Source organism: Pistacia vera, unplaced genomic scaffold (assembly GCF_008641045.1).
Source record: "Pistacia vera cultivar Batoury unplaced genomic scaffold, PisVer_v2 Contig31, whole genome shotgun sequence".
NCBI classification, from domain to species: domain Eukaryota; kingdom Viridiplantae; phylum Streptophyta; class Magnoliopsida; order Sapindales; family Anacardiaceae; genus Pistacia; species Pistacia vera.
Window position 1 is genome coordinate 303,166 of NW_022196124.1, and position 21,886 is coordinate 325,051.

At 34.4% G+C, this 21,886-nt stretch overlaps 2 protein-coding genes and 1 pseudogene across 2 annotated transcripts; all 3 read right to left on the reverse strand.

Moving 5' to 3' along the window:
• Nucleotides 1-1,760: 1,760 nt before the first annotated feature.
• On the reverse strand, nt 1,761-5,787 carry LOC116136093 (protein NRT1/ PTR FAMILY 1.2-like). The gene is made up of 4 exons (XM_031421806.1): nt 5,536-5,787; nt 4,735-4,952; nt 2,937-3,490; nt 1,761-2,853 (listed from the first exon to the last, which is right to left on the reverse strand). Exons 1-4 carry the CDS (start codon nt 5,660-5,662, stop codon nt 1,884-1,886), a joined length of 1,869 nt encoding a protein of 622 aa, XP_031277666.1. The 5' UTR covers nt 5,663-5,787; the 3' UTR covers nt 1,761-1,883.
• A 2,217-nt stretch (nt 5,788-8,004) lies between these two features.
• LOC116136113 lies at nt 8,005-8,557 on the reverse strand (annotated as a pseudogene).
• Nucleotides 8,558-11,848: 3,291 nt separating this feature from the next.
• LOC116136114 (protein NRT1/ PTR FAMILY 1.2-like) lies at nt 11,849-15,248 on the reverse strand. Its single transcript, XM_031421827.1, is given in 5 exon segments — nt 11,849-13,010; nt 13,094-13,647; nt 14,868-14,976; nt 14,978-15,080; nt 15,170-15,248. Coding segments are annotated over 5 exon segments (1,815 nt in total). The 3' UTR covers nt 11,849-12,040.
• Nucleotides 15,249-21,886: the final 6,638 nt, after the last annotated feature.

Genomic DNA, 21,886 nt, shown 5'->3' on the forward strand with positions numbered 1-21,886 from the left:
TTAAATATTGGGCTTATAGAGTATCAATGGATCTCAAGGACTAATAGAAGTGCACGCAATCTGTTAGACACCACAATCATTAAAAAAAAAAAAAAAGTGGGGGATTCATGTGCACAGCCAATCTGGTAGGACAAGACATTGATTTGAGTGGACTAACGTTAAACGAACATCAATAATTAAGAAAGCATTGAAATGAAATCAATTGAAACCTACATTAACGAATGGAGTCAAAATGAAACTGGACCCATTTGACACCTCTAATCTGCTGGTTTGGTTTATACATGAAAAATGGGTTCATTTGTTTGAATGGAATCCTCAAAAGCAGTTGATTCCAAAGAGTAAAAGACATGTATGAGTAACATGCATGCATTTAGTCCAAAGGAAAAGCCCTACCAAATCTAATCTAAAAAGTGCCATCCTTTTCTTCTCACAGAAATTAATTATTTGTCCCATTATTCACTTCACCAAAAACCTTGCATTATTGATCTTTAAAATTTGAATCCCTCTTTATAATTGTAGAATTATTAAAAAAAAAAAAAACATATTGCTTTTACATCAGGACGTAAATTTTGATATCGTTTTTGAAATATATTCTTATAGATCTTATGACCCGTGTAAATTAATGAAAATGAGATTCATTTTTATTACTTTTTTATTAATCACCCTTCAAAATTTTATATTTTGTACCGATAAAAATTAGATTAAGAAAGAATTATTGTCGATATCGTCCATGAGCTCTCTTACCCTAAAGTTTGATAAAATTACCTAAAACCTTTCCTCTTATTATATAAATTTTTAACCCAAAAGAGATACTATTTCAATCAGGTGTCTTTATACTTGAAGTGAAAGGAGATTGATGGCAACTTGACATGATATTAATAACAGTTAGTCTTCCAAATTGCCCTGCATTTCGTCTGTTGGGTAAATGTCAGTTGTCACGGGCTAAGAGTTTCATACTAAAAGGCTAATTTATTAGGTAGAGGTCTTCTCCTATTTATAAGCTCAAACCTTCCTAATACGTTTCCAATATGAGATTCTTTACATTCTCTCCCACCCAATCTTGTGACGCCCTTCACAAATGGGGCACCTTGCCTACCTGTTCACCTCACTCTCGTGTGGACCCACAATCACACGTGGACGCCCTTGTGTGACGTTTAACGGGACATCGAAAGACAGATCGGATCTGCTCTGATACCACTTTTCACGCTGGGATTTTCACACCCAAAGGCTAACCTATTAGATGGAAGAACTCCCCCCATTATAAAGCCCAGACCTCCCCAATACTTTTCCGATGTAAGATTCGTTACACAGTGAAGAATAATGAATTTAGATCACGTAGAAGATTTCCTTTTTTTTCTTTTGTTTGTTGGCCTGCTTGTCTTTCTTTTAGTTCCTTAATTCTGTTTTTTACCAGGTTATCATGCTTCTGTAAAATCCTGAAACCCAAATTGTATCCCGGTTGATTTTATCAGTACATTCCCAATATTTTTGTTAAGATTCTCCAGGCTCTCGCAGAGAAATCAAAATGCAAAATCTTGTGAAAAGTTGTTTCCTCAGAATGGTCACTATCTCACTAGTTTCTAAATGCTGTATACACATTTCTGCAGATGTGAAACATATTTCATTCGGAGGATTTCTGGATTATTAACAGAAAGGAAAGAAACCACTGAATTTCATTGATAAAGACAGTGCAAATACATATATATATGTTGAAGAAGAATAGAATGGGTATTAAAGAGAATTGTATCGCAATACCTTTCTATAAATGATACAAGAACAGAGATAATATTATAAAAAGGTTCAAAAACTATAATTCTAATTACTTTCACCCAGTTAAATAGATATACATTCACTATAACAAATCATACCAGGTAAAACACAAATCAAGCTGATGATAAATCTCTGGACTTAGACAAAACTTCTTCCTTCAAGCCATTGCTTTCATCGCCAACTCTCGCCCCTAGATCAGATAACTCTTCTTCCTCCCTTATGCCGTTCCCTTCAACATTAGCACTTGCTATGCGCTCAATGCAAGGTCCATAAGCCCAACTGCATGCTAGAAAGTATATCATATTGATGAGACTCAGAATGGCGAGAAGCCAATAGTAGTTGTCGTAGTGACCCTTGTTAATGTTACTCGAAACCCAACTTTCTTTGCCGCCTTTTGAAGTAAGGTCGTTGACAGTGCTTACTATAAGACTTGCTAGTAAGTTTGCCACAGCCATTCCTAGACCAAATAGAGCAGAAGCTATACTTGACATACTCTTGGGGAATTCAGAATAGTAAAATTCAGTCTGCCCGATTGCATTAAAAGCTTCAGCAAAGCCATTCAAGAGATGTTGTGGGATAAGCCACATTGCAGACATGTCCAGGACTGCACGAGGATTGTTCAAATATCCTTCTCGAATCGCTTTTCTTCGTCTAGCATTTTCGACAATACCTGAAACCACCATGCCCAAGCAAGAGAGAAATAGTCCAATTCCCATCCTTAGCTTAACGCCAAGTCGTACTGGTTTGCCTTTGATCTTTGATGCCAAGGGAAGGATTGCACGATCATAAAGGACTACCCATATTGCTAGAGCGATGACTGTGAACATTCCGAAAGAGCCTGCCGGAATTTGGAAGCTTGAAGTGATATGTCGGTCCATGGAGCTAGCTTGGAGCACTGGGAATGAGTTTTGGCTAATGTTTATTGACATCATGATCCCTGTAGACCACAATGGTATGACCTTTAAGAGTGCTTTCAGCTCTTCTACCTGCTCTATTGTGCAAAGATGCCATGGGTTTGACGCTGATCCATCTGCAGCTATGTCTTGTTCAGGATTTCTAATGATGCAAGCTTTATTTAAAAACCTGATGGAAAAAAGCAACAAAATTCATCAAACTTTCAACACCAGCAAGACAAATCCACGAATATGAAAATGAATTGGTGTTACCTTAGTTTTTTTGTTGGCACAAGAACTTCAGAACCTTTCTTACGATGGTAACACCTAGTAGAGTTAGGAGGTGGCAATGGGAGTTTTCTGTTCTTATAAGCAACAACAGCCACTTGTGCGAAGCCAGTGAACAAGCTCGTGCTTGCTTGCATTTTGATATAGAGGGGAGAAGCGAGGCAAAACAAAAAAGCCGAAAAGAACATAAGGATTGCAGGAACTCCGAACCCCACTCTCCATCCAAAATGATCCTGAATATAAACAATAGCCGTTAAAGCAATCACCACAGAAATGGCAGCTGATGCATAGTACCAACCAAAGAAGCTCTCTATGACCCTCTCATTTTTGGGGTTATCTCTTCTGTCCAATTGATCGGCTCCAAATGCTATGGAACAGGGTCGAATGCCACCAGCTCCAATGGCCATGAGGATGAATGAGGAGATTAACAGAGTCATTTGAGAAGCTGTTGGGGATTGACATTTTTGACCCGATAACATATCGCATGGAGGAGGCTTTACTTTTGGAATCATTGCTGTTAACCATAAGAGTATCGTCCCCTGTGACATTAATAATATGATATGAGAGGCAGTTCAATCCATTAACAAACAGATTCTGATTAATATCTATCAACTCAACCTTGCTATACAAAGCATTAACTAAGTACATTCCACCATCTCGACCTTCAAAGAATCCTTTTAGGAATTCTCATTAACAAACTCTCTGAGCAAAGACTAAAACTAAGCTTCACTACATATGTATGTATCGCGATGTTTTCAATCGTTCAAAATATTCTATTCAAACACAACATCAGTTCCTTCAGTTTCTAATTTCATTAACTTATGAACAAGCAATGCAAGTGTTCAACATAAATTTTTTGTGACATTGGAGATTGTTGTGAACCTGTGACAACGATAAACACAAAATCAATTTTTAAAATGCCAGTATGAGGCTCCGAGTTTCCCATCTCAATGCCTATTCATAAAATTAACCCCAGCTGATTTGCATAGCACCAATCAGCCACTTAACTTTGACATAATTTTCTCCTGGGGTCAAAACTTAAAGATAGTTGGACACATCAAAATTGACTGAACCACCCCAATTTGTTTATATTTTCCCCCTTTCAAACAAAACCAAATTGAATAAAATTTGAGTATTCACAACACTAAAGATCCTCTCAAGGCCATAATATTATAATTCACAGCATCTCTATCAAAGCGGTTACTCTTCAAAGTTATAAAGTCATTGTCAACCACTTGGATTAGACATTAGACAACCAGCCATTATTAAATAACCTGCAAAAGGGGTTCTTTCCAAGTTTGAATTCTTTAACTTGAATTGGACCATTCTCCACAAAAAACTTTCTGAGCTAAAGTTAATATATTTGCGGCATTCCATGACCTTTTCCACAGAAGAATGTTGAAAAAAAGGTACAAGATTAGATGTTTTACCAATTATTCACATGGGTCTGGTAAAAGTCAAACATTGTTAGGAATCTGCATCTGCTGCAAATATATACACTCATAATGACATGCTACACATATTCAAAGTCCGGTTCTGAAACTATTATACCAATAAATAAAAAATCCCATTGAAAATGACACATTATATTACCAAAAGCCGGTGCTTAATTTAATCTAAGACTCTATGTTAAGCTAGAATAGATATCAGATTTCTCAATCAGTCTCTAGCCGGCTTAACCACTAGTAATGTCGCAAATGCAGAGACTTGAGTAAAAGTACATTTGATTTAATAGGAAGAGAAATAGACATGAAGAGGACTACTTGGAGGGAGAATTTTTTACCAGGAGGCTGACGATGGAGCCTAAACCGATGGTGAGGAAGCGACCCAGATAAGAATCGGAGAGAAAAGCGCCCAAAATAGGCATGAAATTTGTGGCGGCAGTCCAGAAAAAGAGAATATTGGTCCCTTTGGCAACACTGAGATGATAATCTCCGATGAAGTAGAGGATCATGTTTGGAACTAGCCCATAACTTGCCACCTTCTCAAATGCCTCGTTTGCTGTTTCAGAAAATGTCCATCAACCGAATTCAAATTCAAGATTTTGACCATAAGTTAAGATCATGAAAGCAAAGAAAACTTAAAAGATCACTGAAAAACTTAATAAACCCAGTAAAAAGTAAAGAAGTTGCATGTTTTTAAGCTTCACATTTGCTGTTTCAGAAAATGTTCATCGACCAAACCAAACTCAAATTCAAGATTTTGACCACAAGTTAAGATCATCAAAGCAAAGAAAACTTGAAAGATTACTAAAAAAACTTAATAAACCCAGTAAAAAAGTAAAGAATTTTCATGTTTGTAAGCTTCATTTGCTTCTGCAAGTGAGGAAAATATCACTACCAGATTCAACAGCTGGAAGATAAAGTAAGAACATGATGAGAAAAGTACAAAACACACATGCTTCCTCCTCCTCCTCTTTTTTTTTTTTTTTTTTTTTTTAACTAGGTGTGCCAGTGCATGTCATACATAACCAACATGGAGATGAACACACAAACTTCAAGGATCAAGACTCCCAGAATCCAAGAAAATCACACAAACCCATGTAGAAAAAATCGATAATTATGATGCATTTGTGCATATTTACCAATAATGAATGGCATAGTAATGAGGCCACCCTTTCTTCTTTTTAAAGAAGCTGAAGAAGGAGCATCATTGAGATGGTCACTCATGGTTCTTTGATCTGAAATTGGCTCCTCAATCTTGTCCTCCATTATTGAAGTAGTCCAGAGCTTCAAGTGGGTTGCTTGTTTGAAGAAAGAGAGAGAGAGAGATGGAAAATCTAAGAGAAGTAGAGAGTAGGTTGGAGAGTTTATAGTAACAGCATGACTTTCAGACAAAGATCTCCTTGCGTGTAATAACTGCTAAATGAATAAGACTTCACTTTCTTGTTTCAGTCCAATACCAAAAAAGTAAATTACCAGATAAAATTTTTATATTTTATTATTAAATATTATCATAAATTAATTATTGAGGTGAAACATCCCATGATCTTTGCAGCTTTTCTTCCATAGTTTACGTCAGATTTCACACTACCTTTATTTCATTCCTTTGCTTTTTTTTTAAAAAGTTTTAATAAATAACCTGAAATATATGCTAATTAAATATTTACACGATATTGAGTGGTTTGATAGGAACTCGTAGATGTATTATTCAAAAAAATTATGAGTTTGAGTTTTTTCTCGATTGTTAATAGGGGTAGTTACTGAAGTTTTTATCCAACTGATGGTTCTAGGATTCTGAGAAATTAGTTGAGATGTGTGTAAGCTGATCCGAACGCCCCCAACTCTCAAAAAATATAATATCTATTTGACCCAAAAACTTAAGTCATTAAAACAGAAATGTAAAATGAGATTTTATCTTTAAAGTTTAGGGTTTATTTTATTTTTCCTGTGAGATTGTTTAGTATTAAATTTGTTTGTTTCATTACTAATATATTAGGGGCTCTTTGGTTTGTTATTTTGGATAGGATTTTAGAAATAATATTGGATAGTCGAATATGGTGATTATTACGAGGTAAAATTTAAAAATTAACTAAAAAACCCCATAGGTTTGCTAATTTAACTAAACACCTCAATATATAAATTTTTTGTAAAATGACAAAAACACCCCCCCACCTATAGTGCAAGATTTCGGCCACCACTGCCGGAATCTGGCGTTACGACGCAAACTGGTCGGATCTAGCCGGACGTGCGTCAATCTGACATTTTCTGGCTAAATCCACCACAGATCTAGTCGAAAAAGGCCAAATCTAGTCTTTTTCGGCCAGATCGACGGTCAGATCTGGTTGTCAAAGGCCAGATCGGCGAATTACTGGCCAGTTTCGATCGTTTATAGGCCGTTGTGACAGATTTCGGCTACCACCAACAGTAGTTGCCGGAATCTAGCAACTATAGGTGGGTGGAGGTGTTTTTGTTAATTTTTAAACTTTTTTTGGGATATTTAATGAAATTAATAAACTTAAGGGATCTAAAAGTAATTAAAAAAATATAATAATATTTCCTAAATAATTAAACAAACAAATATTTTGGGAATAGAATTGAGAATAGGGTATAAAATAATAAACCAAACGCACCATTAAATATCATCTATCATTACAAAAACCCTTCAAACAATACCAAACACTAGTTTATAAAAATTATAAAAACCTTCTAATATGAGATATTTAATTCTTCTTGAACAAAATGAATGACTTTTAATCTAAGCATCTCACAGTAGAAAAATAAAATAAACATTTACAGTTAAAATGGACCTAACAAAAAAATGATTGGAAAAAACTACCAATGGATGACCTGATGGTAAAAGAACAAATGAAAGTTTTATGAGCTCTTGAATCTGAGTCTCCTCAAAACAATAACAAGGTCGACAATTTTAAAACCTTAAGGGATTAATTAAGATCCGCGTAAACCGGTCCCAATACTTCACATGATCAAAATAATAGTAAGTAAAAAATCTCTTATTTGATATGGTGTGAGAGATGAAAGGCTTTTAGGGATATGGTGTGGCAGGATTCAGAGTCATGAGATGGTCCACATCTTCTTTTGCTTTACTTGGGTAGCCATCATCATTCAAAATGGGCAGATAAAAAGAAGTCCAATCATGAGATGTGAGAAAGATGAACAAACGTACGCACCTGTCTTTCAAATTTTGTGTGCATGCACGTGGGTTATGATCCACACAATCATAAAATAAATAAAATTTCTATAATAATTAATTAAATGTAATGACATGAAATGTGCATTCATTCATCTGTGAGTGTCAGCCGTGTGATATATCAGAATTGAACAGTACTTCTTAACGTTCTTGGAAATTGAAATATCAGATCAAGATTTAATTGGATAAACATAAAAGCAAATTTCTGTTCTCAATTACTATGCAATGCATCATCGTTTTCATCAACTTTCATAGTTTGGAGATAGACGAAAAACTATCCCTCTTGTTCAGGTTTCTAATGATGCAAGCTTTATTTAAAAACCTGATGAGAAAAGCAACAAAATTCATCAAACTTTCAACACCAGCAAGACAAACCACGAATATGAAATGAATTGGTGTTACCTTAGTTTTTTTGTTGGCACAAGACTTCAGAACCTTTCTTACGATGGTAACACACAGTAGAGTTAGGAGGTGGCAATGGGAGTTTTCTGTTCTTATAAGCAACAACAGCCACTTGTGCGAAGCCGTGAACAAGCTCGTGCTTGCTTGCATTTTGATTAGAGGGAGAAGCGAGGCAAAACAAAAAAGCCGAAAAGAACATAAGGATTGCAGGAACTCCGAACCCCACTCTCCATCCAAATGATCCTGAATATAACAATAGCCGTTAAAGCATCACCACAGAAATGGCAGCTGATGCATAGTCCCAACCAAAGAAGCTCTCTATGACCCTCTCATTTTTGGGGTTATCTCTTCTGTCCAATTGATCGGCTCCAAATGCTATGGAACAGGGTCGAATGCCACCAGCTCCAATGGCCATGAGGATGAATGAGGAGATTAACAGAGTCATTTGAGAAGCTGTTGGGATTGACATTTTTGACCCGATAACATATCGCTGGAGGAGGCTTTACTTTTGGAATCATTGCTGTTAACCATAAGAGTATCGTCCCCTGTGACATTAATATATGATATGAGAGGCAGTTCAATCCATTAACAAACAGATTCTGATTAATATCTATAACTCAACCTTGCTATACAAAGCATTAACTAAGTACATTCCACCATCTCGACCTTCAAAGAATCCACATCAATAGTTAAACTCCTTTTAGGAATTCTCATTAACAAACTCTCTGAGCAAAGGCTCAACTAAGCTTCACTACATATGTGTGTATCACGATGTTTTCAATCGTTGAAAATATTCTATTCAAACACAACATCAGTTCCTTCAGTTTCTAATTTCATTAACTTATGAACAAGCAATGCAATTGTTCAACATAAATTTTTTTGTGACTTGGAGATTGTTGTGAACCTGTGACAACGATAAACACAAAATCAATTTTTAAAATGCCAGTATGAGGCTCCGAGTTTCCCATCTCAATGCCTATTCATAAATTAACCCCCAGCAGATTTGCATAGCACCAATCAGCCACTTAACTTTGACATAATTTTCTCCTGGGTCAAAACTTAAAGATAGTTGGACACATCAAAATTGACTGAACCACCCCAATTTGTTTATATTTTCCCCCTTTCAAACAAAACCAAATTGAATAAAATTTGAGTATTCACAACACTAAAGATCCTCTCAAGGCCATAATATTATATTCACAGCATCTCTATCAAAGTGGTTACTCTTCAAGTTATAAATCTTGTCAACCACTTGGATTAGACAACCAGCCATTATTAAATAACCTGCAAAAGGTTTCTTTCCAAGTTTGAATTCTTTAACTTGAATTGGACCATTTTCCACAAAAAACTTTCTGAGCTAAAGTTAATATATTTGCGGCATTCCATGACCTTTTCCACAGAAGAATGTTGAAAAAAGGTACAAGATTAGATGTTTTACCAATTATTCACATGGGTCTGGTAAAGTCAAACATTGTTAGGAATCTGCATCTGCTGCAAATATAACACTCATAATGACATGCTACACATATTCAAAGTCCGGTTCTGAAACTATTATACCAATAAATAAAAAATCCCATTAAAATGACACATTATATTACCAAAAGCCGGTGCTTAATTTAATCTAAGACTCTATTTAAGCTAGAATAGATATCGATTTCTCAATCAGTCTCTAGCCGCCTTAACCACTAGTAATGTCGCAAATGCAGAGACTTGAGTAAAAGTACATTTGATTTAATAGAGAGAAATAGACATGAAGAGGACTACTTGAGGGAGAATTTTTTTACCAGAGGCTGACGATGGAGCCTAAACCGATGGTGAGGAAGCGACCCAGATAAGAATCGAGAGAAAGCGCCAAAATAGGCATGAAATTTGTGGCGGCAGTCCAGAAAAAGAGATATTGGTCCCTTTGGCAACACTGAGATGATAATCTCCGATGAAGTAGAGGATCATGTTTGGAACTAGCCCATAACTTGCCACCTTCTCAAATGCCTCGTTTGCTGTTTCAGAAAATGTCCATCAACCGAATTCAAATCAAGATTTTGACCATAAGTTAAGATCATGAAAGCAAGAAAACTTAAAAGATCACTGAAAAACTTAATAAACCCAGTAAAAGTAAAAAGTTGCATGTTTTTAAGCTTCACATTTGCTGTTCAGAAATGTTCATCGACCAAACCAAACTCAAATTCAGATTTTGACCACAAGTTAAGATCATCAAAGCAAGAAAACTTGAAAGATTACTAAAAAAACTTAATACCCAGTAAAAAGTAAAGAATTTTCATGTTTGTAAGCTTCATTTGCTTCTGCAAGTGAGAAAATATCACTACCAATTCACCGCTGGAAGATAAAGTAAGACATGATGAGAAAAGTACAAACACACATGCTTCCTCCTCCTCCTCTTTTTTTTTTTTTTTTTTTTTTTTTAAATAAGGTGTGCCAGTGCATGTCATACATGAACAACATGGGATGACACACATGCATGCATTTAGTCCAAAGGAAAAGCCCTACCAAATCTAATCTAAAAAGTGCCATCCTTTTCTTCTCACAGAAATTAAATTATTTGTCCCACTATTCACTTCACCAAAAAGCTTGCATTATTGATCTTTAAAATTTGAATCCCTCTATATAATTGTAGAATTATTGATAAAAAAAAAAAAAAAAAAGAAGACATATTGCTTATTACATCATGACGTAAATTTTGATATCGTTTTTGAAATATATTCTTATAGATCTTATGACCCGTGTAAATTAATGAAAATGAGATTCATTTTTATTATCTTGTTTATTAATCACCCTTCAAAATTTTATATTTTGTACCGATAAAAATTAGATTAAGAAAGAATTATTGTCGAATATCGTCCCATGAGCTCTCTTACCCTAAAGTTTGATAAAAATTACCTAAAACCTTTCCTCTTATTATATAAATTTTTAACCCAAAAGAGGTGAGATACTATTTCAATTAAGTGTCTTTATATTTGAAGTGAAAGGAGATTGATGGCAACTTGACATGATATTAGCAATAACAGTTAGTCTTCCAAATTGCCCTGCATTTCGTCTGTTGGGTAAATGTCAGTTGTCACGGGCTAAGAGTTTCATACGTAAAAGGCTAATTTATTAGGTAGAGGGTCTTCTCCTATTTATAAGCTCAAGACCTTCCTAATACGTTTCCAATATGAGATTCTTTACATTCTCTCCCACCCAATCTTGTGACGCCCTCGTCACAAATGGGGCACCTTGCCTACCTGTTCACCTCACTCTCGTGTGGACCCACAATCACACGTGGACGCCCTTGTGTGGACGTTTAACGGGACATCGAAAGACAGATCGGATCTGCTCTGATACCACTTGTCACGGGCTGGGAGTTTCACACCCAAAAGGCTAACCTATTAGATGGAAGAACTCCCCCCATTTATAAGCCCAAGACCTCCCCAATACGTTTCCGATGTAAGATTCGTTACACAGTGAAGGAATAATGAATTTAGATCACGTAGAAGATTTCCTTTTTTTTCTTTTGTTTGTTGGCCTGCTTGTCTTTCTTTTAGTTCCTTAATTCTGTTTTTTACCAGGTTATCATGCTTCTGTAAAATCCTGAAACCCAAAATTGTATCCCTAGTTGATTTTATCAGTATATTCCCAAATATTTTGTTAAGATTCTCCAGGCTTCTGCAGAGAAATCAAAATGCAAAATCTTGTGAAAAGTTGTTTTCCTCAGAATGGTCACTATCTCACTAGTTTCTAAATGCTGTATACACATTTCTGCAGAATGTGAAACATATTTCATTCGGAGGATTTCTGGATTATTAACAGAAAGGAAAGAAACCACTGAATTTCATTGATAAAGACAGTGCAAATACATATATATATGTTGAAGAAGAATAGAAATGGGTATTAAAGAGAATTGTAGAGCAATACCTTTCTATAAATGATACAAGAACAGAGATAATATTATAAAAAGGTTCAAAAACTATAATTCTAATTACTTTCACCCAGTTAAATAGATATACATTCACTATAACAAATCATACCAGGTTAAACACAAATCAAGCTGATGATAATTCTCTGGACTTAGACAAAGCTTCTTCCTTCAAGCCATTGCTTTCATCGCCAACTCTCGCCCCTAGATCAGATAACTCTTCTTCCTCCCTTATGCCGTTCCCTTCAACATTAGCACTTGCTATGCGCTCAATGCAAGGTCCATAAGCCCAACTGCATGCTAGAAAGTATATCATATTGATGAGACTCAGAATGGCGAGAAGCCAATAGTAGTTGTCGTAGTGACCCTTGTTAATGTTACTCGAAACCCAACTTTCTTTGCCGCCTTTTGAAGTAAGGTCGTTGACAGTGCTTACTATAAGACTTGCTAGTAAGTTTGCCACAGCCATTCCTAGACCAAATAGAGCAGAAGCTATACTTGACATACTCTTGGGGAATTCAGAATAGTAAAATTCAGTCTGCCCGATTGCATTAAAAGCTTCAGCAAAGCCATTCAAGAGATGTTGTGGGATAAGCCACATTGCAGACATGTCCAGGACTGCACGAGGATTGTTCAAATATCCTTCTCGAATCGCTTTTCTTCGTCTAGCATTTTCGACAATACCTGAAACCACCATGCCCAAGCAAGAGAGAAATAGTCCAATTCCCATCCTTAGCTTAACGCCAAGTCGTACTGGTTTGCCTTTGATCTTTGATGCCAAGGGAAGGATTGCACGATCATAAAGGACTACCCATATTGCTAGAGCGATGACTGTGAACATTCCGAAAGAGCCTGCCGGAATTTGGAAGCTTGAAGTGATATGTCGGTCCATGGAGCTAGCTTGGAGCACTGGGAATGAGTTTTGGCTAATGTTTATTGACATCATGATCCCTGTAGACCACAATGGTATGACCTTTAAGAGTGCTTTCAGCTCTTCTACCTGCTCTATTGTGCAAAGATGCCATGGGTTTGACGCTGATCCATCTGCAGCTATGTCTTGTTCAGGATTTCTAATGATGCAAGCTTTATTTAAAAACCTGATGGAAAAAAGCAACAAAATTCATCAAACTTTCAACACCAGCAAGACAAATCCACGAATATGAAAATGAATTGGTGTTACCTTAGTTTTTTTGTTGGCACAAGAACTTCAGAACCTTTCTTACGATGGTAACACCTAGTAGAGTTAGGAGGTGGCAATGGGAGTTTTCTGTTCTTATAAGCAACAACAGCCACTTGTGCGAAGCCAGTGAACAAGCTCGTGCTTGCTTGCATTTTGATATAGAGGGGAGAAGCGAGGCAAAACAAAAAAGCCGAAAAGAACATAAGGATTGCAGGAACTCCGAACCCCACTCTCCATCCAAAATGATCCTGAATATAAACAATAGCCGTTAAAGCAATCACCACAGAAATGGCAGCTGATGCATAGTACCAACCAAAGAAGCTCTCTATGACCCTCTCATTTTTGGGGTTATCTCTTCTGTCCAATTGATCGGCTCCAAATGCTATGGAACAGGGTCGAATGCCACCAGCTCCAATGGCCATGAGGATGAATGAGGAGATTAACAGAGTCATTTGAGAAGCTGTTGGGGATTGACATTTTTGACCCGATAACATATCGCATGGAGGAGGCTTTACTTTTGGAATCATTGCTGTTAACCATAAGAGTATCGTCCCCTGTGACATTAATAATATGATATGAGAGGCAGTTCAATCCATTAACAAACAGATTCTGATTAATATCTATCAACTCAACCTTGCTATACAAAGCATTAACTAAGTACATTCCACCATCTCGACCTTCAAAGAATCCACATCAATAGTTAAACTCCTTTTAGGAATTCTCATTAACAAACTCTCTGAGCAAAGACTAAAACTAAGCTTCACTACATATGTATGTATCGCGATGTTTTCAATCGTTCAAAATATTCTATTCAAACACAACATCAGTTCCTTCAGTTTCTAATTTCATTAACTTATGAACAAGCAAAGTAAGTGTTCAACATGGATTTTTTGTGACATTGGAGATTGTTGTGAACCTGTGACACGATACCACAAATCAATTTTTAAAATGCCAGTATGAGCTCCGAGTTTCCCATCTCAATGCCTATTCATAAATTAACCCCCAGCGATTTGCATAGCACCAATCAGCCACTTAACTTTGACATAATTTCTCCTGGGTCAAAACTTAAGATAGTTGGCACAACAAATTGACTGAACCACCCAATGTTATATTCCCCTTTCAAACAAAACCAAATTGAATAAAATTTGAGTATTCCAACACTAAGATCCTCTCAGGCCATAATATATAATTCACAGCATCTCTATCAAAGTGGTTACTCTTCAAATTTATAAGTCTTGTCACCACTTGGATTAGACAACCAGCCATTTTAAATAACCTGCAAAGGTTTCTTTCCAAGTTTGAATTCTTTAACTTGAATTGGACCATTTTCCACAAAAACTTCTTGAGCTAAAGTTAATATATTTGCGGCATTCCATGACCTTTTCACAGAAGAATGTTGAAAAAAAGGTACAAGATTAGATGTTTTACCAATTATTCACATGGGTCTGGTAAAAGTCAAACATTTTAGGAATCTGCATCTGCTGCAAATATATACACTCATAATGACATGCTACACATATTCAAAGTCCGGTTCTGAAACTATTATACCAATAAATAAAAAATCCCATTGAAAATGACACATTATATTACCAAAAGCCGGTGCTTATTTAATCTAAGACTCTATGTTAAGCTAGAATAGATATCAGATTTCTCAATCAGTCCTAGCCGGCTTAACCACTAGTAATGTCGCAAATGCAGAGACTTGAGTAAAATACATTTGATTTAATAGGAAGAGAAATAGACATGAAGAGGACTACTTGGAGGAGAATTTTACCAGGAGGCTGACGATGGAGCCTAAACCGATGGTGAGGAAGCACCCCAGATAAGAATCGGAGAGAAAAGCGCCCAAAATAGGCATGAAATTGTGGCGGCAGTCCAGAAAAGAGAATATTGGTCCCTTTGGCAACACTGAGATGATACCTCCGATGAAGTAGAGGATCATGTTTGGAACTAGCAATACTTGCCACCTTCTCAAATGCCTCGTTTGCTGTTTCAGAAAATGTCCATCACCGAATTCAAATTCAAGATTTGACCATAAGTTAAGATCATGAAAGCAAAGAAAACTTAAAAGATCACTGAAAAACTTAATAAACCCAGTAAAAATAAGAAGTTGCATGTTTTTAAGCTTCACATTTGCTGTTTCAGAAATGTTCATCGACCAAACCAAACTCAAATTCAAGATTTTGACCACAAGTTAAGATCATCAAAGCAGAAAACTTGAAGATTACTAAAAAAACTTAATAACCCAGTAAAAAAGTAAGAATTTTCATGTTTGTAGCTTCATTTGCTTCTGCAAGTGAGGAAAATATCACTACCAGATTCAACAGCTGGAAATAAAGTAAGAACATGATGAAAAGTACAAAACACACATGCTTCCTCTCCTCCTCTTTTTTTTTTTTTTTTTTTTTTTTAAATAAGGTGGTGCCAGTGCATGTCATACAATGAACAAACATGGAGATGAACACACAACTTCAAGTCAAGACTCCCAGAATCCAAGAAAATCACACAAACCCATGTAGAAAAAATCGATAATTATGATGCATTTGTGATATTTACCAATAATGAATGGCATAGTAATGAGGCCACCCTTTCTCTCTTTAAAGAAGCTGAGAAGGAGCATCATTGAGATGGTCACTCATGGTTCTTTGATCTGAAATTGGCTCCTCAATCTTGTCCTCCATTATTGAAGTAGTCCAGAGCTTCAAGTGGTTGCTTGTTTGAAGAAAGAGAGAGAGAGATGAAATCTAAGAGAAGTAGAGAGTAGGTTGGAGAGTTTATAGTAACAGCATGACTTTCAGACAAGATCTCCTTGCGTGTAATAACTGCTAAATGAATAGACTTCACTTCTTGTTTCAGTCCAATCCCAAAAAAGTAATTACCAGATAAAATTTTTATATTTTATTATTAAATATTATCATAATTAATTATTGAGGTGAAACTCCATGGTCTTTGCAGCTTTTCTCTATATTTTTACATCACATTTCACACTACCTTTATTTCATTCCTTTGCTTTTTTTTTCAAAGGTTTTAATAATAACCTCAAATCTATGCTAATTAAATTTTTTTTCCTCGACTGTTAATAGGGTGGCTATTGAAGTTTTATCTGACTGATAGTTCTAAGATTCTGAGAGATTAGTTGGGATATGCGTAAGCTGGTCCGAACGCCCCCGACTCTTAAAAAAATAATAATATTTGACAAAAACTTAAGTCATTAAATAAGAAAGTGAAATGAGATTTTATCTTTAAGTTTAGGGTTTATTTTATTTTTCCTGTGAAGTTGTTTAGTATTAAATTTGTTTGTTTCATTACTAATATATTAGGGGCTCTTTGGTTTGTTTTTTGGATAGATTTTAGAAATAATATTGGATAGTCGAATATGGTGATTATTACGAGGTAAAATTTAAAAATTAACTAAAAAACCCCATAGGTTTGCTAATTTACTAAACACCTCAATATTAATTTTTTTGTAAAATGACAAAACACCCCCCCCCTATAGTGCAAGATTTCGGCCACCACTGCCGAATCTGGCGTTACGACGCAAACTGGTCGGATCTAGCCGGACGGTGCGTCAATCTGACATTTTCTGGCTAAATCCCAACAGATCTAGTCGAAAAAGGCCAAATCTAGTCTTTTTCGGCCAGATCGACGGTCAGATCTGGTTTCAGGCCAGATCGGCGAATTACTGGCCAGTTTCGATCGTTTATAAGGCCGTTGTGACAGATTTCGGCTACACCACCAACGTAGTTGCCGGAATCTAGCAACTATAGGTGGGTGGAGGTGTTTTTGTTAATTTTTAAACTTTTTTTGATATTTAATGAAATTAATAAACTTAAGGGATCTAAAAGAATTAAAAAAATAATATTTTTCCTAAATAATTAAACAAACAATATTTTGGAATAGAATTGAGATAGGGTATAAAATATAAACCAAACGCCATTAAATATCATCTATCATTACAAAAACCCTTCAAACAATACCAAACACTAGTTTATAAAAATTATAAAAACCTTCTAATATGAGATATTAATTCTTCTTGAACAAAATGAATGACTTTTAATCTAAGCATCTCACAGTAGAAAAATAAAATAAACATTTACAGTTAAAATGGACCTAACAAAAAATGATTGGAAAAAACTACCAATGGATGACCTGATGGTAAAAAACAAATGAAAGTTTTTGAGCTCTTGAATCTGAGTCTCCTCAAAACATAACAAGGTCGACAATTTTAAAACCTTAAGGGATAATTAAGATCCGCTTAAACCGGTCCCAATACTTCACATGATCAAAATATAGTAAGTAAAAATCTCTTATTTGATATGGTGTGAGAGATGAAAGGCTTTTGGGGATAGGTGGGGCAGGATTCAGAGTAATGAGTAGTCCCACTCTTCTTTTGCTTTACTTGGTAGCCATCATCATTCAGAATGGGCGATAAAAAGATCAAAAGTCCAATCATGAGATGTAGAAAGATGAACCAATGTACGCACCTGTCTTTCAAATTTTGTGTGCATGCACGTGGGTTATGATCCACACAATCATAAAATAAATAAAATTTGTGTAATAATTAATTACATGTAATGAAATGTGCATTCATTCATTCATTCACTTTGAGTGTCAGCCGTGTGATATATCAGAATGAACATACTCTCTTAACGTTCTTGGAAATTGAAATATCAGATCAAGATTTAATTGGATAAACATAAAAGCAAATTTCTGTTCTCAATTACTATGCAATGCATCATCGTTTTCATCAACTTTCTAGTTTGGAGATAGACGAAAACTATCCCTCACTGGGTAGAGAATTTAAATGAATTATTTAAAAGATTTAAATTTGAATCTCTTCTTTATTAATAAGGATAATTGTTGGAGTATTTACCCGTCGATAGTTCTAAAATTTTGATAGATTATTTAAGATGTATATGAGTTAATATAGACACCCCTAATCATTAAAAAAAAAAAATATTAACAAGACTGTTTATTTTGTACATTTCAATATCAAATAGATATAGTTATCATATATAATGATTTTTGAAAATTTAAAAAAATAATTTCAAAGTTTATCAACGCACTTCAAAATCCGTAAAAAACCTAAGATTTTTTTTTTATGCTTTTATAAATGGTTTTTAATATCTCATAGATTATAGAAGACAGATATGGTTTTCTAAAACCGTTCAAATGAGTATTTCGTATATGGAATTAGTTCTGAATAGGTAAATCTTTGAGGATAGTGGTCTTAGGTTCCACTATGACCTAATGGCTTTCATCCCCTAATTATTTTATCAAGACAAGGCAATAGGAGTACGAGAATTTATTAGTTACATGGATGTTAAATTGATAGGAGAATATTTCAACCTCAATTTAAGAGTAGTTGATAAATGACCCCCAAATAGAGGGTGTGCATTAACCAGTGTATGGAGTTGGTGTATACCATATGTATTAATTACATTTACATTTAATTTTTGATTGATTGAGTTGATTATAAATTGTTTTAATGTGTAGCGGTTCAAAAATTTAAAAGCTATTGATTGATGCATTATGAATGTGTTGATCAAGTATGATGTTTATAATGACCCAATAACCCAAAGTTCCTTTAAATCGTTATTCACCATTCATGTTAGGTTAAGGTTTTAAATGTTATGTTTTAATTACTTACTTAACAAGATTTACATGTGCCAAAATGAGCAACATGTTTGAAAATGTCTTGTCTTTTTTTTTTTTTTTTTTTTATAATGACTGATGTTGTTGGTCCTTTTGACATAACATTCTCGGCTGCCTTCGATCTTGTAGGAAAAAAACCTTTAGCTAGTGACCAGTTTCACTATGGAGCTATGTGAACATTGCCACGTCGAGACTCTCTTTTGAAAGTGAGATCATCACCGATAAGAGGGAAAGATCACTCCTAAATGCAACCGTGATCTTATATATGATACCACCAAACGAAAATGACTTTCTTTCACCCTCTGTGGCTGTTGTCCATATCAGCTTATGCACATTTCAACTAATATCTTAGGATCTTAGAACTATCGACCGAGTAAGAATTCTAATAGTTACCCTTATTAGCACCCGAAGAGGGACTTGGATTCAAGACCTCTTGAGTCATACACCAAGAGTCTTTATCAAACTAATCGATCACCCAATAGTAATTAACATGTCCGAAAACGTTGACAAGTTTGTAATATAGCAATTTTTTTCTAATAATTTTGGTAAGACTTCATGTCAATTTTTCATGTGTTATGGAGTGAAATTATGATGATTGATTTGACTCATTTATCAAAAATGAAAAGGAAATATTACTTGTCATTCCTTGCTTTAAACACCATAATTATATCTTAGAAATATCAAACAAATTAATACTATATAACATGATTTACTCACACATCTTAAACAAAATCCTTATCATAATTTCTTCACTTGGGCCCTTAATTATTTCCTCCTTTCATTTTCAAATTCATACAAATTTGCTTTCATTGTCCTTGTCGGCTCTTTGGATTCTTCTTCATGTCTTTCTTCCTAAGATTTTAATGGATATAAATCGATCATTGACCATTTTTTTCTTTTATACATAATATTGACTATTGATAGTACATCCATCGACCATTGTTCTAAGTTTTATATTACTCGTTTTAATACATATTTAGGGTTTAGTATTTATATTACACAGTCCCAGTTTATAATATTATATTTGATCTAATTTTAACTAATTTAATCTATGAAACCAACACTTACATCTTGGCTTAACTAATTGGGATTCTATTATGATTTTGAAAAAAAGAAATAGTAAAAGTTTTAAAATAGTGTTGTGGGTTTTCTTTAAAAGGTTGAAAAACAACTTCACGGCTTCATTTGGTTCATTATTGGATGATTTTTAGAATAATATTTTGAAAAAAAGTAAAATTGGATTGTTTTTACGAAAAATGTAATTATTAATGTTTTGTGAGATAAATAAAGTAAAATAGAATTTTGAGAATATTGAAACGAATGCATTTTTGGGTTTAACTTTATTGGGAAAGCCAGAATAGTATTTTAAATTCATGAACCAAATGAAGCCTATATCTTTTCAAAAAGGGTTTTCCAAAAATAAAAACAATAGCGAATAAAGGCATCAAATAGTACTATGTATAAATTGTCATACACCCAACATACATGAATTGTCATACATCCATCTAAAATAGCCAATAATTTCAAATTTAAATCATTTGCAAAATTATTAATAATTATTATTATTCTTTAATTTTCAATTTATTTACTTCCACAAGTACAAATTCTACTTTTGACACTTTTTTCTTTTTTAAAAGGGTGTTCAGACAAATTTACGCACATTTTGACTAATCTTATATGCTTAAATTTTGAAAACTAGAGGATTCGAATATGAGATCGTGTGCCTTTACCACACATCCTAGCGCTGTCCTACCACTTTATTTTTGACACAATCAAAGCTACTTTTTTTAACAAATTAATTCATGTTTTTTCTCCCTAAAGAATTGTATGAAAACAACCTTTCCACTTTTAGTCTATATAAATTGAAAAATCCTAGATAAAAAACACATTAAAAATTCCGCTTTTGACACACTCAAAAACTACTTTATCAACAAATTATTCCATGCTTTTCCTAAGACCTGTATGAAAACAACCTTTCAATTATATATATATATATCATTAGAAAAATGAGTTAATTTCAACTACTACCCTTAAAGATATTTAATATTTTAGAAATCAGTCAAATACCATTCCTTGACCCGAGCCATTTCATACTCTTTTTTACGACAGAATTGCAATGTAGTTAGTCTCCGGGATTGTTTTTGACTAATTTTTAAAACTTTCGAAGGTCCTTTTTTGTTTTTGTTTTATTTATTTATTTTTATAATCGAAAGTGTTCGAACCAGTTTGTACACATCTTAACTAATCATTCGAAGCCCTAAAACTGTTAATCGGATAAGAGTTACAGTGATCTTCCCTATTAATGCTTAAGGGGACTTCAGGTTAAGGTGCTTTTTTTTTTTTTTTTTTATATATATTAGGTTGTGAATTAAGGCATGAAAAATCGAGATAAAAATATGAAGAATTTAGTAAAGGAAACCTAAAATAATAGTAGTAGCTGAAATCCAAATTACAATCGGCAATTACTCTGACAGAAGCATCCATGAAGGGCCCAAAAGGAGAAGAGGACAGGGACAATCGTGCCAATCTATATTAGGTGTTTGCGTGTAGCAATTTGTCCCTAAAAAGCTACCTTTTTTTTTTTTTTTTTTTCAAAGGTTTCTTTAATAATAAATAATATATAGAAGAATGAGATCGAGAGCTTTGCCTTTGCCTTTTCATATGGGGAGAAGCAGAAGGTTGGGGCTCTTGTGTCAAAAAAGTTGAACAAGTTTAGCCCATTGTGTGTGGAGAACATGCTACTCAAATCTTGGTTGAGGTAGGCCAATATTTTCAATATCTTATCTTCTATATTGGTTTCAAAGCAATTGAAGGGACACTTTTTTTCTATTTTTTTTTTTTTTCAAATATTTCGGCTCTTACTCTAAATCCTAAACCAATCAAGTTAATAACTTAATTCTCACAAGGTTTCTGAAAATAAAAATCCTAATGATTAAGTTTTAAGTGTTAAATAAACGACAGAAAATTCTATAAGTATTTTATATTCATAATAATATAGTTTTTAAGGGTTTGTTATCGTTCCTCAAGAGGTCAACAAATTAACTCATGTATTTGTTAGAAACCAAACCAAACTAAAACAATTTAATTAGGTTAGTTTGGTAACCCAAATCAAATCAGTCGGTTCAGTTGATTGGGTTT